This window comes from Carya illinoinensis, chromosome 1 (genome assembly GCF_018687715.1).
Source record: "Carya illinoinensis cultivar Pawnee chromosome 1, C.illinoinensisPawnee_v1, whole genome shotgun sequence".
NCBI lineage: Eukaryota > Viridiplantae > Streptophyta > Magnoliopsida > Fagales > Juglandaceae > Carya > Carya illinoinensis.
Window position 1 is genome coordinate 52,744,124 of NC_056752.1, and position 12,566 is coordinate 52,756,689.

At 37.3% G+C, this 12,566-nt stretch overlaps 2 protein-coding genes across 2 annotated transcripts; one reads left to right on the forward strand and one right to left on the reverse strand.

Annotated features, from left to right (window-relative positions):
- Positions 1 to 199: 199 nt before the first annotated feature.
- On the forward strand, positions 200 to 1,412 carry LOC122303470 (ethylene-responsive transcription factor ERF084). Its single transcript, XM_043115269.1, has one exon. The coding sequence runs from the start codon at positions 314 to 316 to the stop codon at positions 1,214 to 1,216; it is 903 nt and encodes a 300-aa protein (XP_042971203.1). The 5' UTR covers positions 200 to 313; the 3' UTR covers positions 1,217 to 1,412.
- Positions 1,413 to 4,846: 3,434 nt separating this feature from the next.
- Positions 4,847 to 9,731, reverse strand: LOC122284841. The gene is made up of 5 exons (XM_043095321.1): positions 9,167 to 9,731; positions 6,693 to 6,743; positions 6,190 to 6,252; positions 6,010 to 6,078; positions 4,847 to 5,537 (listed from the first exon to the last, which is right to left on the reverse strand). Exons 1-5 carry the CDS (start codon positions 9,503 to 9,505, stop codon positions 5,250 to 5,252), a joined length of 810 nt encoding a protein of 269 aa, XP_042951255.1. The 5' UTR covers positions 9,506 to 9,731; the 3' UTR covers positions 4,847 to 5,249.
- Positions 9,732 to 12,566: the final 2,835 nt, after the last annotated feature.

A 12,566-nucleotide genomic window follows, 5' to 3' on the forward strand; every position in this document is an offset into this window, starting at 1 on the left:
CCCATATGTAAAATTCAACACGTATTGGGGATATTTTAGTCAATAACTATCGTACATCCCACCTCCCAAAAAACAATTATCGTATATCCCTACTTCCAGGGGAAGACAAGCGTGTAAAATATAGTGGCCGGGATTACTGTCTTCATCGATCTTGAGTCATTGACAGCAAGATGATAGGTTTTTTTTTTTTTTTAAATAATAAATAGTAATTTTCTTGGCACTATATAAACTGTTCCATGCAAATTCATCGGTCTCCAGTAGTATTGGTTGTTTCACCTCCTGCGTTCAAGGTAGAGGCGGTGACGGTAACACCATGAACAGCAAAGCCTTGCAAACAGTTACCTTCCTGAATTCGGCGCATTTTCGTGAACACGAGACGCTAGGGTTTCTCACCTACACACCGTGCTCTGATGGGCCTTCCTGCGGTACCCACTTACCAATTACTTCAAGCTTGGCCCCAAATCACCTCAACCTTCTCCACCCTCTCAGTCAGCTTCCCCTACTTTCGACCGGTGTTTCAGCCACCGTTTCTTCTTGTGGTGTTGGCAGCAAAGAAACCGAACCCGAAATTGAAACGCCTCAGGTTCTTGATGGAATCGCCGCTGTTGTGGGCCAACACGTCCTCTTTGGCAGTGATAACACCAAGAGAAGTGTAAGCAGCAGCAACAGGCCAGAAAACTCAGGTTTTATTTCCATTTCACAGTGTTTTGGTACCGAAACGTTGAAGACGGTGGATGATAATAAGGGCACGGGAAGCGTCGCGGTGCAGAAGAACTACAGAGGGGTGAGGAAGAGGCCATGGGGAAGGTGGTCCGCGGAGATACGCGACCGTGTCGGGCGGTGCAGGCACTGGCTCGGCACGTACGACACTGCGGAGGAGGCAGCCCGTGCGTACGACGCAGCGGCGAGGCGGCTGAGAGGCTCAAAAGCCCGTACTAACTTTGAAATTCCTTCGGTACTACCCGTACTTGCCTCGCCCTCAACATCTTCGTCTTCATCTTCGGATGCTAAGAAGGCGAGTGCCAAAGCCAAGGCAGCGCGCAATGCCAGGAAGTGTACAGTGGTCACTTCTGTTGCTCAGTTGTTCAGTTCGAATTCTACTACAAGTGTTACGGCTAGGGAAGCGAATGCTTATAGGAATGGTAATGTTGAGCTTGAGCTGAAGCTGGGTGTGAATTTCGTGAGTAGAAGTGCTACTCCATCTGTAGTTATTTAGATTAATTAGCATATCCTGTAGGGTTTTCTTTCATTGTTTTTTTTCTTTTTTTCTTGTCGGGAGTGATGGGGGCGGGCTGGCTCGTTTTTTGTGTTTTTGTGTGGCTCTTGTTGTCATGCATGTGCATGAACGCAGGTGCTTTTATTGTACTTGGATGAAGAATCCGGCAGGTCCTTTTGAGATCGTGGGCGACGAAGATGAATATAATATATATCGATACTAAAAACCAACTACTGTAGCAAACCTTGATTCTACTCTCTACTTCATTTTTTATTTAGTTGGCGTGGGATTGATCAGAACTAGCTAGCTGCGATGATCCAGTTCATATTTTTCTGCAATATATATGAATGTGTTCGTTTCATGTCTGCAATATTTGTTCAAGATCTGCCGGTGATTTAATTTTCTTAACTTATTATTTTTTGCTTTTATAAGTCGACCGCGCGTCTTCCAATAACGAACGAAGTTTACTGATATTCCATACATAATGCTGTTAACGACAATGGCTATTGAGATTATTCTCTGGGGGGTGAAAACTACAGAAAATCTTTGCGTTGTGTACGGAATATTTTGAGTTGGATAGCTAGCGTGGGTGTTCACGCATATAGACGATGACCATCTCCCAGCTCCCAAGACCTTGACCATCAAGTACAAAGCAGCAGAGAAGATGTATCAACATTTTCGTAAGCAATACAAAAAGAGTAGTGATTCACACCATACTCTTCACAATACATAATAAAAAATATATGATAGAAAATGAGGGCATTAATGTTATTTTTATATGGTATTTTATAATAATATTTTTCATAAAAATATGATTGTGAAATATATTATGAAAAATACTGTGTTTATTATTTTTCATACAAAAAGATAATTTTGGATTTTTTTTCGCTGTGAGAACTAAAATTCTAATTAAAAGCAAGTACAACGTCCTAGTAGATCGACTAGTAGTTCACCTATATATTTGGCCTTTGCGTAACGTTTACGTCCCTGTGCATTAATCAGTTCAGATTGAAAATGTAAAGATTTAAGTCTAGAACACTGTTAAATATGTATGGAGGCCAGACCCCTCCTAGGAAATTAAAAGGCGGGTGTGGCAGACTTGAAACGAAGAGGTCTGCTGAGGGCATGAACAAGGAGTTGGAAACAGGTAGATTGATACTTTTCACTAGTTTGTACCGATCAAGTACTGAAAACTGAGCACTGCTGACAGCTTAGGCAGGGAGAAGTACAGTCGCAGTGAAGATCTTCTGCATGCAGTTGATCATGTTGAAAATCCAAAAACAAATCATTTTGCCCTTATTAAACTGTGCGTCAGAGACAGTAAAATCTTAGATCGTAGATGGAGATGCTGTCTCTTTATTGCGATAGATGGAATGATGGCGAACACAATAGAATAATTTAATTAATTAACAAGCTGTATTTATATTGAAAAAATTTAGTTACAAATAATTATATTAATTTAATATAATTAATTAAAAATACATTTTACTAAAAATATTATTAATTTAAATTTTAAATAGATATATTAAATTTAAAATAATATTAATATACATATTAGTATGCGACTTTATTTATATATAACAAAACTCAAATTTTATTTTTATCCTAATTGATTATCTTTTTATTATTAATCTCAAGTGATGGATGTGCATCTTTCAAATAAAACATTCATGAAGCTTTTAAAATTTAAAAATTAAAAGATTTGATGAAAAGCTGGTGCAAGGGCAAAGCTACATGGATTGAAAGCATTTATTACTATTTTCTTTGTAATTTGTGCGCCTTTTATGATGAAACGATCAAATAAAAAAGTTTCAATTTAAAGAACTTCTCGGGTCTGGGTCCATACAGTTTAACTGATGGCCCAGTCCCGGCCCAATAGCTATGCCAATCCTCATGTTTACTCCGGGTGGGCCTATCTTTTTTCCTCTTGTAATTTTTTTTTTTTTTTTAAATCATATTGTTTCTTGCATTGCATTGCTGCCTACATTTTGACTAAGAGAAATTTTACATGAAGATTTATATTACATATCTCTACTTAATTAATATGTGATGTGTCATTTTTATTCTTTTATTACAATATTTAAATATATATATATTTAAATAAAATGATAAAAATGACAAATCATATATCAATAACCAATTAAGTGGATTTATGAGGTATAAGACTTTCTTATAACATTTTTCTTTAACCAAAGAACAAGTTCAAACTCCTCGAATTACCACCAATGTTCCAAAATTCCAAATATTCTCGGCCAAAATTGGAAGAAAATAGAAAATAATCTTTTGGGGATGAGACCATCTTTGTCGGATACGAACTTCAACCACGTTGAAGTTTGGTTCGGTTCACTGTAGTGCCAAGGAAACTTTCCAATTCGAAGCTACAAACTACAGCAAATATTTGCTGCATACCATACATATTACATGGGACTGCACACACAATGAGGTTAAAGAGGCACTCATAACTATCGTGAGCAGCATCAATGTCTTGTCCTACTACTTGATTTTTGTCTCGTGGCCCACAAACCACAGTTTCCTTCATTTTCCTCGAAATTTCCAGGAATGGTGTACTAATCTAGCATGATGACATAACTCATTCGTTAGCATAGCTGCCCTCATGTTAAGGCTATAGCCACTCCAAAAACAAAACAAAAGACTCCAAATATTCTTAGAGCATTCATATCCGGTGTTTTAAATATTATGTTTTTTTATAAAAATTTTAAGGTTTACATTTGGGGTATACTCCATCCAGTTTCCTATTTTAACGGATAGATTTAAGATGTAAACATTAATTCCATATATTTGAAGTCATTAGTCAACTCGTATATTATTTTTTATATATATTTTATAGGGAGTAGTTAAAAATGTAGAAATAATAATAAAGGAATAATAGAAAAATATTATTTTAATAGAATAGAGAAATGATATTGAATGAGATATAAGATATTTTTTAAAGATAAATAAAATTAAAGAGAAAATTTTAAAAAGTGTGTTTTTTAACTAAAATTGAGAGAAAATTATAGGGAAGCTCTTACCCCAGAACTGCGAGGTAATTGTAAAGAGTTTCTTTGTGTTTCATTCTTTTTACTTTCGGAATTTGATTGGCATTATATATGTATGCCCCAGAGGGTGTCTGAAAAGTGAGGTATACCAACTAGGAAGATTAGCAGTAACATGCGCACCCTTTTTCAGCGAACCAGACAAAGGAAAAAAGCATCAAGAAGAGACTTTTGACTATCTTATACATGGGGTTGGTTTTGCCCAACTGCTTTTCCACCCAATTTGTGTAAAGTTGAAGAAACTTTTGACGCTCTCATAGACTGATGACATCCAAATTATGTAAAGTTGCAGCTTTTGATATCTTTCTACAATGTACGAGATTCGTTTTCATAAAACCTCATCAGCAGAAGAAGCTTTATTTCCTTCTTTTGTAGTTTGGACTGTAAAACTCCACGCCTTTTGTTAGCACTCAAATCTGTATCAAACACCAGTCATCTTTTGAAGAATCTGTGTAAAGTTGCGGTTCACATAATTTATAAATGCTACATAATCGTACTAGGCTCCATTCAAGCACCAATTAAAACCATCCGGCTTTCATCATTTGTAATAATGGAGAAGAAAAACGCAACAACGAATCATAAAAACTAGATCTTTGATTGTCTGTAGAATAATTACACCTTGTCTGTGAGTATTTCCTAAAATGAAGGGAAACAGAAGGAATGAGGGTTGGCCCCAAAGAATTTTGGACGCTTGTGGAAACAGCGAGGAAAGAATGTAAATGTAACGAATGCGTTACGATCTCTACAGTACAACTACCCTCCGTACCTTCATGTCTAAACGACAAATCCACACCTTTGTGTCAGGATGCGGTGGGGGAATTTGTTTTGTACTTCAGTTATAATAAGTCGACGTCCTACCGCGCGCATATATGGTTAGACTAAAGCATTATCTCTTATTAAGCATAGATGCAGTTGATGAACTCGATCAGCTTAATTACGAAAACAGAAGATCAGTAGACATCTGGTTCTCTTTCTTATTAGCTCATTCCATATGAAATTTTTGATGTGTAATCCTCCTCGAGTGGCAGATTTAGATCAGGCAACATCGACGAAGTTTCACAGTCTCTAACCTCCTGTACTACCATCGGAGAACTTTTCAATTGGCATGGGGATTGGGCAGCATCAAGATTAGCGCATGCCACGTCTGATGGAAAGATCAAAGCAGAGCTACAAACTTCTTCCATTTTCTGGGTTCCGTCAGAGAGGGCTTCCTTGGATGCCATAGAGGTTGTAGCTTTCATCATCTGCTGTGACTGCAAATCAAGCTGTAACAAACATATAGATATGTTTAGACTGCATTGCTTACTAATTGCATTGTACAGCAACAATTTCTTGGCTTTACATCATAAACAATCATAGAAGCAAATTGGCATGCACTTGATTCCTAACTAGGAAACAAAAGAAATTAAGAATCGCGTATGCATGCCTTTTCCGTTGTCTCATTTTATGTTGTCAATCATTACAAAATGAGATTCTCTATATATTAGTGTAGTGTAGAGTGTAGAACGTCTGTTAGAATGACCACTTCATAAAAGCTGTCTTCCTATAAATTGCGGATTATTAGAAACAGACAGATATCTCATGCATGTATACACACTAATGTGCGCAGGCATCTGTTTACACATGACCACACTATAATTACTATCAGGAAATAACTGTTAACCAAGACGATTTAATTCAAATACCCTGATTTGATAAAAGATTTGCATGAGAGAGAGAGAGAGAGCGCAAACTGACCTTCATTTTCTTGAAGCTTTCATTTGCATCTCTTTGCTTCTCGACGGTGAGACGTAAGGCTGCCAGTTCCTGACCAATGAATAGATTGAAATATTAATATTTATTACTCAGATATCACCAAAGAAGTCGCAGAAACATATGGAAACAAGATATCTCAAGAAAAGAGTTGCAGGAACATACACTTTTCAAAGTTCTCCTTTCCTTTAAGAGAAAACTTTCCTCATCTCTAAGTTCAGCTAATGACTGCCAAAAAGAGGAAATATTTAAGACATACGACTCCAACTATTATTTTACTCATCAGCAAAAGTTAAACAAACAAAGGACCAACACAAGGAGGTGGCAACCCGTTAATTCATGACTTCGTTTCAAGCTTGAATTGAAAGGAAAAACATAATTCCCACCTGATATTCCAATGGCAATTGTTCACTAATCGTCGATCGACGTATAATTAGAGTTCTAAGATTACTGCAGCCGTGGAATGATCCATTTGGAAAGTAATTAATGATTGAGATACCATGTCTAGAACACTAATAACAGCCGGTAACCACAGTTTTTTTAGATTTTTCTTCTATTAAAAACTTGTGCACAATAATATCATGACAACATGGAACATTGGCACCTATTCTTGTTCCATGAAAATCTTCATCGATGGGGCCATATCATGAAAGTTTAGAGTTAGTTACCTTTTTCTTCCTCGACCTCTTGTTGGTGGTAGTTTCACCCCTAACAACTACCTGTACAAGCGCAATATAGGTTACAATCATGTAAACAGAAGTTATAGATTTACATCCAAGAATTCATAGGTCAAAGTTTTGCATAATATAGGCATTGGAGACGCCCAAAGACACCCGTTTGGCTCTCTTTTTTCTCAAAAATAATTATAAAAAAAAAAAAAAATGTGAGTCTCTTGTGCATACAAAATGCTAGACCGTATGCCCAAAGTCAAAGAAAGACCCACATAATTGTTATGAAATTTCTAGTGCCCTTTTTTGTCAGTTCAGAGACATTGCACGGGCTTTCCTTCTTTGTCGTTATTATTTGTCGGCCAGAAGCAAGAGTAAAGCATTGCATTACACACGCATTCGGCTTGGTTATTCAAAAGCCCCCACACGGCCCACAATTTTCTTTTACCCAAATGTATACGAAAAATTATATGCATATTAATATTATTAAAAGAAAAATGTTGTGCGGAAATCACTAGGACGTCCGAGGTTTACGTCGTTTATATTTTAAAACGAAGTCACACGACTTGCTCGTGAATCTACACGCGCGTATTAGCTCCACGATCTGACCTTTCTCAATTTGTAGACCCCACACCCTTAAAGCAATCCTTCTCGACCCAACTCTCTGTGGCTTTCATTATTTGCATATTTTTAAAAAATCCTGCCCTGAGGCTGAAATTCCAAGGTGGTGTGTCGAGCCTATATTTGTAAATAATAATATTTAAATATATAAAATAAATTAAGACATGTATTTAAATATATAAAATAAATTAAAACATGTATTTAATTTTTATAAAAATAATAGATCTCAAATTAAAATGTGTTTGACATCCAAGCACATCTCTTAAAGTTTTAAATCGATAATGGTTTTTCTCGACAGTTTCAAGAATGGAAGGTTCAAAAAATTCACCGTTCCTAGAATTGGTGCACGCATAACCTTACACAATGGGTCACTTCTAATCTATCATATGGAAGCATACCTCAAAACTAGATTTCACTTAATATGCTTAACTTTTACGGTGGAAAAGGCCCTCCTTGCATAATATAATTCTGTATTGTATAATTAATACTCTACTCATGCTCATAGACTGTTTCGTTTCTCTATTAATATATTAATCTTGCCGAGAAAAAAAAAATGGATAATGGTTTTGGGTCTGGTGTGCTATTACCAATAACCAACAAAGTCAGCTTCTCTATTATATACAGACTCCCGATTCTCCCCCACACACTCTTTTATCCATAATTAGGTGACAAGGTGGTCCCCACCAAAAGGCCAATATTTTATTTTTTAAAACCAAAAATATAAAAATCAAGTTTTCAACTTTGGACACCATACAAATGCAAACTTCTATTTGACCCAAATTTCCAACCCCCCTGTACGGAAGGATCGGAAACAATAAACGGTTGCGATCTGAGAGGTTAGTCTTTATAATAAAGAGCACGTGTGAAAAGTGAAAATAAAGGACTCCGACGGAGTCGCGGTGAGCTGGGCGGTATATCATCTAGATTTTTACCGTGCGCCCACAGGAAAAGCCAATCTGCGGCGACAACAGGGAATCATTTGCCTCCCGCAGCAAACATAAAGTGCACAACCACTACCAACACTACACCAAACTATACGCAGACCTATTTGCCACGAAAACACGCCACCGATCGAGGTTAAAAAAACGAAAAAAACAAAAACAAAAGCGGCTTAAAAACACCTCTCTCCACATTTACATAAATGGCCCCACGAGTTGACACAGGGAGACAGAGACTCGGGGCAAGGATTTTGGAAAAGTAGTTACATGACCAATGGAGGAGTATTGACTCCGACAAGGAATTAGGGGGCGGCAGGCAGCAAGGGACTTTTTAGTAGGAGGATGTTTTGGTCAATTCGAATGTTGGCCATGACACGGAAAGCAGTAGTGTGAGGAGGAGAAAAAAAACGTGATAAGAGACTCGATCAGAGCCATCCGGACTCGAATGCGTTGAATCAAAGTTATGAATCTTCTATAAAAATAATAAATAAAGATCTTTCAGAAAAATATATATATATATATATGTGGGAAATGGAATCGAACTTCATTAATCGAAATTAGGAGGGCAGTTTAGTCAAGACTGTTGCAACACGGCCGGTCCGACCACCGGCAAACGCACCGATCTAGTTTTGGAAAAACCAAAGAACAAAAAAAAAAAATAAAAGAATCAACGTAAAAGATTGAAAAGAACGGAAAATCTGACAGGTGGTGATGATGCCTAGATTCCATCCCCTGATAAACGCAATCAACGTAAATATCCAACTTTTAGATGGGTGTTACCGTCAATTCATTAAAGCGTTAAATCATGGGAAACTCAAAAATCCAGTCATCCTTCGTCCGAACCTCGCCATCAGCAACCTACCGAGTAAGGTTCGGAAGAGAGAGAGAGAGAGAGAGAGAATCGGAGCAACTAACCTTAGATCTGGAAACGTCCGTCCTTTTTACCGACCGGCTGGACTCCTCGAAACCTTCGAGTCCTCCACCGCTGACGGAGGTGGCGCCGCTCCAGGAGAGTGGCGTGGTGGGACTAGCTCTCGCCAGTTCGGCCTTCTTCTTCCCGTCGCCGGTCCTTGGCCCAGATTTCGAACGCCGCTGGCGTACAGTCCAGTCAAGATGGAGAGCCGGCTTGGCTGGGGCCGGCGGTGGCGGTAGCGGTAGCTGCGTCGGAGGCTGTTCTTGGTTGAGCCGTAGCAGCACGTACGCAACCAACGAGTCGTCGGTCATGGCATCCTTAGCCCACTTTTCGTCGCACATGTTCCGGTCACTACGTGGTTTCTTACAAAGAAAGAAAGGGAGCCCGGAAGGGGTTGGTGGATATGGTGGTGGCGGAGGAGGAAAATCTTGCTGGACTTGTATGGACGTATTTGCGCGCGCCCGTGTTAGTTAACTAATGGGAGGGTTAAAGGTAGAGGCTTTTATATATGTGGTTTGGGGTACGGGCAGGGTGGATGCTTGCTCATTTGGCCTCCTCTTTCGTTTTTTCAACTTTTATTTCAAACGATATTTGCATTAGTGGTTAAGTATTGTATAATTTATATGCAGTTTAAATTTTTTTTTTTAAGTTAAATAAATACAGAATTTATATAATAATAATAATTAAAAATAATTTTTAAATTTTTAATAATAAATTTTATTTTTTTAAAATAATTATACGAACTTTATATACTTATAATATAATAAGTGTAGTAAGCATTTCTTTTATTTTATTTCTCGTGTCCGGATCCACCATACATACACGTGGCACCGGTCCTTTCATGTCATCCTTTTTTATGTGCTCTCACAGTTTTGTTTGCTTTTGATAGGGATGTGGGGACGTGGGCAGTAACGCGCCGGATCTGAAGGTGGACTTATGCATACGCCATACGGATCGTGACGATGTTACACATTGCGATGAATGTTGCAGCGGTTGGACTGTTGGAGCAGAGGGACGAAGATAGGGCTGTTGATGACATAAATGGATTTTATGTGTCACACTGTAATGATATACTTATCACTATTTGATCACTTATAATATATTTATTTTTTATTATTTTTCTAAAATATTTTTTTAACATCCTTAACCATTAAAAAAAATTTTAAAAATATATAATTTTAGTGATAATTACTTACTTAATCATTAAGTAATTTTTTAATTTTTTAAAAATTAAAAAATTAAAAAAAATAGTAAAATAATAGTAAGACTATCATTATTTTTCTTTTTATCTTATGTGCTTCTCCATTTTCTTCTTTTCCCAACTCTTCATTAATGTCCCTACCACATCCACTCACCAATGTCGTCGCCAAACATTTCTCGCCCCTTGTCAACATCACTACGACACCCTTACCACGCCCTCACCTTTCTCGTCACTCATTGACGTCACCCTTCACCCTCACCTCCATCACCATCTTTGCCGCTATCACCCCTCACCAACAGGTACAAAATCATCTTCTCTCTCGCTCTCTCTCTTGATTAGATGAAAGAGGTGGGAAGGAGTTGGGACATGAAGAGGGAAAATGGGAGGAGGTGAGAGGCACAAGAATAAAGGAGGAGAAAGAGAGACAAAAGAAAAGAGGAAAAATAGACGTGATATATTAATAATGTATTACATCAATGTGTGTAATCTTTTTATGGATTCTTTTTGCATTTATAGTGTTTTTCTATTCATATTTGATATTGTGGAAACAAACTATAGAACTAGGGATGTGCACATGACTCGAAAGCTCCGAATTAAAATGGCACGACCTGACCCGAATGTTTTATCGAGTAAAATCTGATTGGGTCTCCAACTCGACTAGTTAATGAGTTTGAATTTAGTCGCACACCGTTCAACTGTCTGAGTATAAAATCATACTTTCATTCGGTTTTCCAATACTAGCCACCCAATGTTTAATTACAAGTTTTCTTAATCAGAAATGAAGAACTTGACAAGATTGGGCCTTTGGTTAAAATGTGCGGGATTACATTAGCTAAAAATGCTGCAATGGCTATAGGAGCTAGTGCTGATTTTATTGGTATGATTATATGGCCCAATTTAAACCATTCAATTTCACTTTGGGAAGCCAAGGAAATTTCAAAAGTTGAAAAAGGGTATGGGGCAAAGCCTATTGGAGTATTTGTGGATGTTGATGTAGACACGATATTAAGAGCTTCTGATGAATCAAACCTTGAACTTGTGTAGGTACATATTTACCTAACCCTCATCACCTTGCATACAATATAATGAGTTAGTATGACATTAATTTGAGGTGATGCAGCTTTATGGAAAAGGTTCTCGAGAGGCTTTTTCCAATTATATTGCAAGAGAAGTGACTCATATATGTTTTTTGTACAAATGAAGATGAAACCTTTCTAAACCAAATTTCTAATGAAGAATGCTCTCTAGTTGGTTGGATTCTTGTGGATAGTGCTGAGTGGCTCGGAAGGGTTGAGGTCGGACATGGGGGTCTCATATTGGACTAAGTATTTGCTCTAGTTGGAATTGAGGACAGGCCAACAAACTAGGAGCCCAAGAATCCAACGTAATGTGAACCGATCTCCACGGGGGTACCCAGTGGAAAGAAGGAAGACGGTGTTGTGGTAGTGGGTTTAGGAAGCATCTGATTATGGAGGTTATGGGTTCAAGGGAAGTGGAATCATTTGGAGAGAGAGGAGGAAGAGAAGGAGGAGGAGGAGGAGGAGGAGAGAGAGAGAGAGAGAGAGAGAGAGAGAGAGAGGACATGTCAGATTATACGGGTCCAACCTTATTTTATTTTGATCAGGTTAGATCAAGTTGGCTCATTGAATGGAAACTTTTGTATTGGGTCAAGTATAAACCCAATTGTTCCAAGCTAGGTTGCAGGCTTAGATAGAACAATAGAAGTTTATTCTATACATTTATTCGATATTTGATATTATTTATAAAATTTATATAATAATAATAAATAATATGGATCTCCTTTTATGTAATAATTATATTCAAAACCTATACACCACATATCATTTTATATGTTATAATTTGATTTATAAAATAAATTTTAAAATTTAAATTTTACAAATGAAGATTTTTTTAATACATATTTTATAATGTGATTTATTTTTTATAAAGGAATTACTTGATACTTATCTATTTGAAACTTTTAAATAGGCAGTTCAAACTTAAGTAAAAGAAAAATTAAAAAGAAATAAAATACATGAACGCATTGAACGGTAAAATTAAGAGAACAATCCCAGGCAGCATAATATTACTTTCCGATCTAAAATATGATGCCTTGTAATATTTCAACTCTTACGAGTTGTTTTGCACGTGCTTGACAGGCTTGGCTGCTGCTTGTGTGGGATGGGCCACTTTTCACAAGT

Coding starts and splice junctions, on each gene's coding strand:
- LOC122303470 (XM_043115269.1), top strand. CDS start 314: ATGAACAGCAAAGCCTTGCAAACAGTTACCTTCCTGAATTCGGCGCAT.
- LOC122284841 (XM_043095321.1), bottom strand. CDS start 9,505: ATGTGCGACGAAAAGTGGGCTAAGGATGCCATGACCGACGACTCGTTG. Junction 6,744..9,166: donor CGGACGTTTCCAGATCTAAG/GTTAGTTGCTCC, acceptor GCGCTTGTACAG/GTAGTTGTTAGGGGTGAAAC. Junction 6,079..6,189: donor AAAGGAGAACTTTGAAAAGT/GTATGTTCCTGC, acceptor TTCATTGGTCAG/GAACTGGCAGCCTTACGTCT.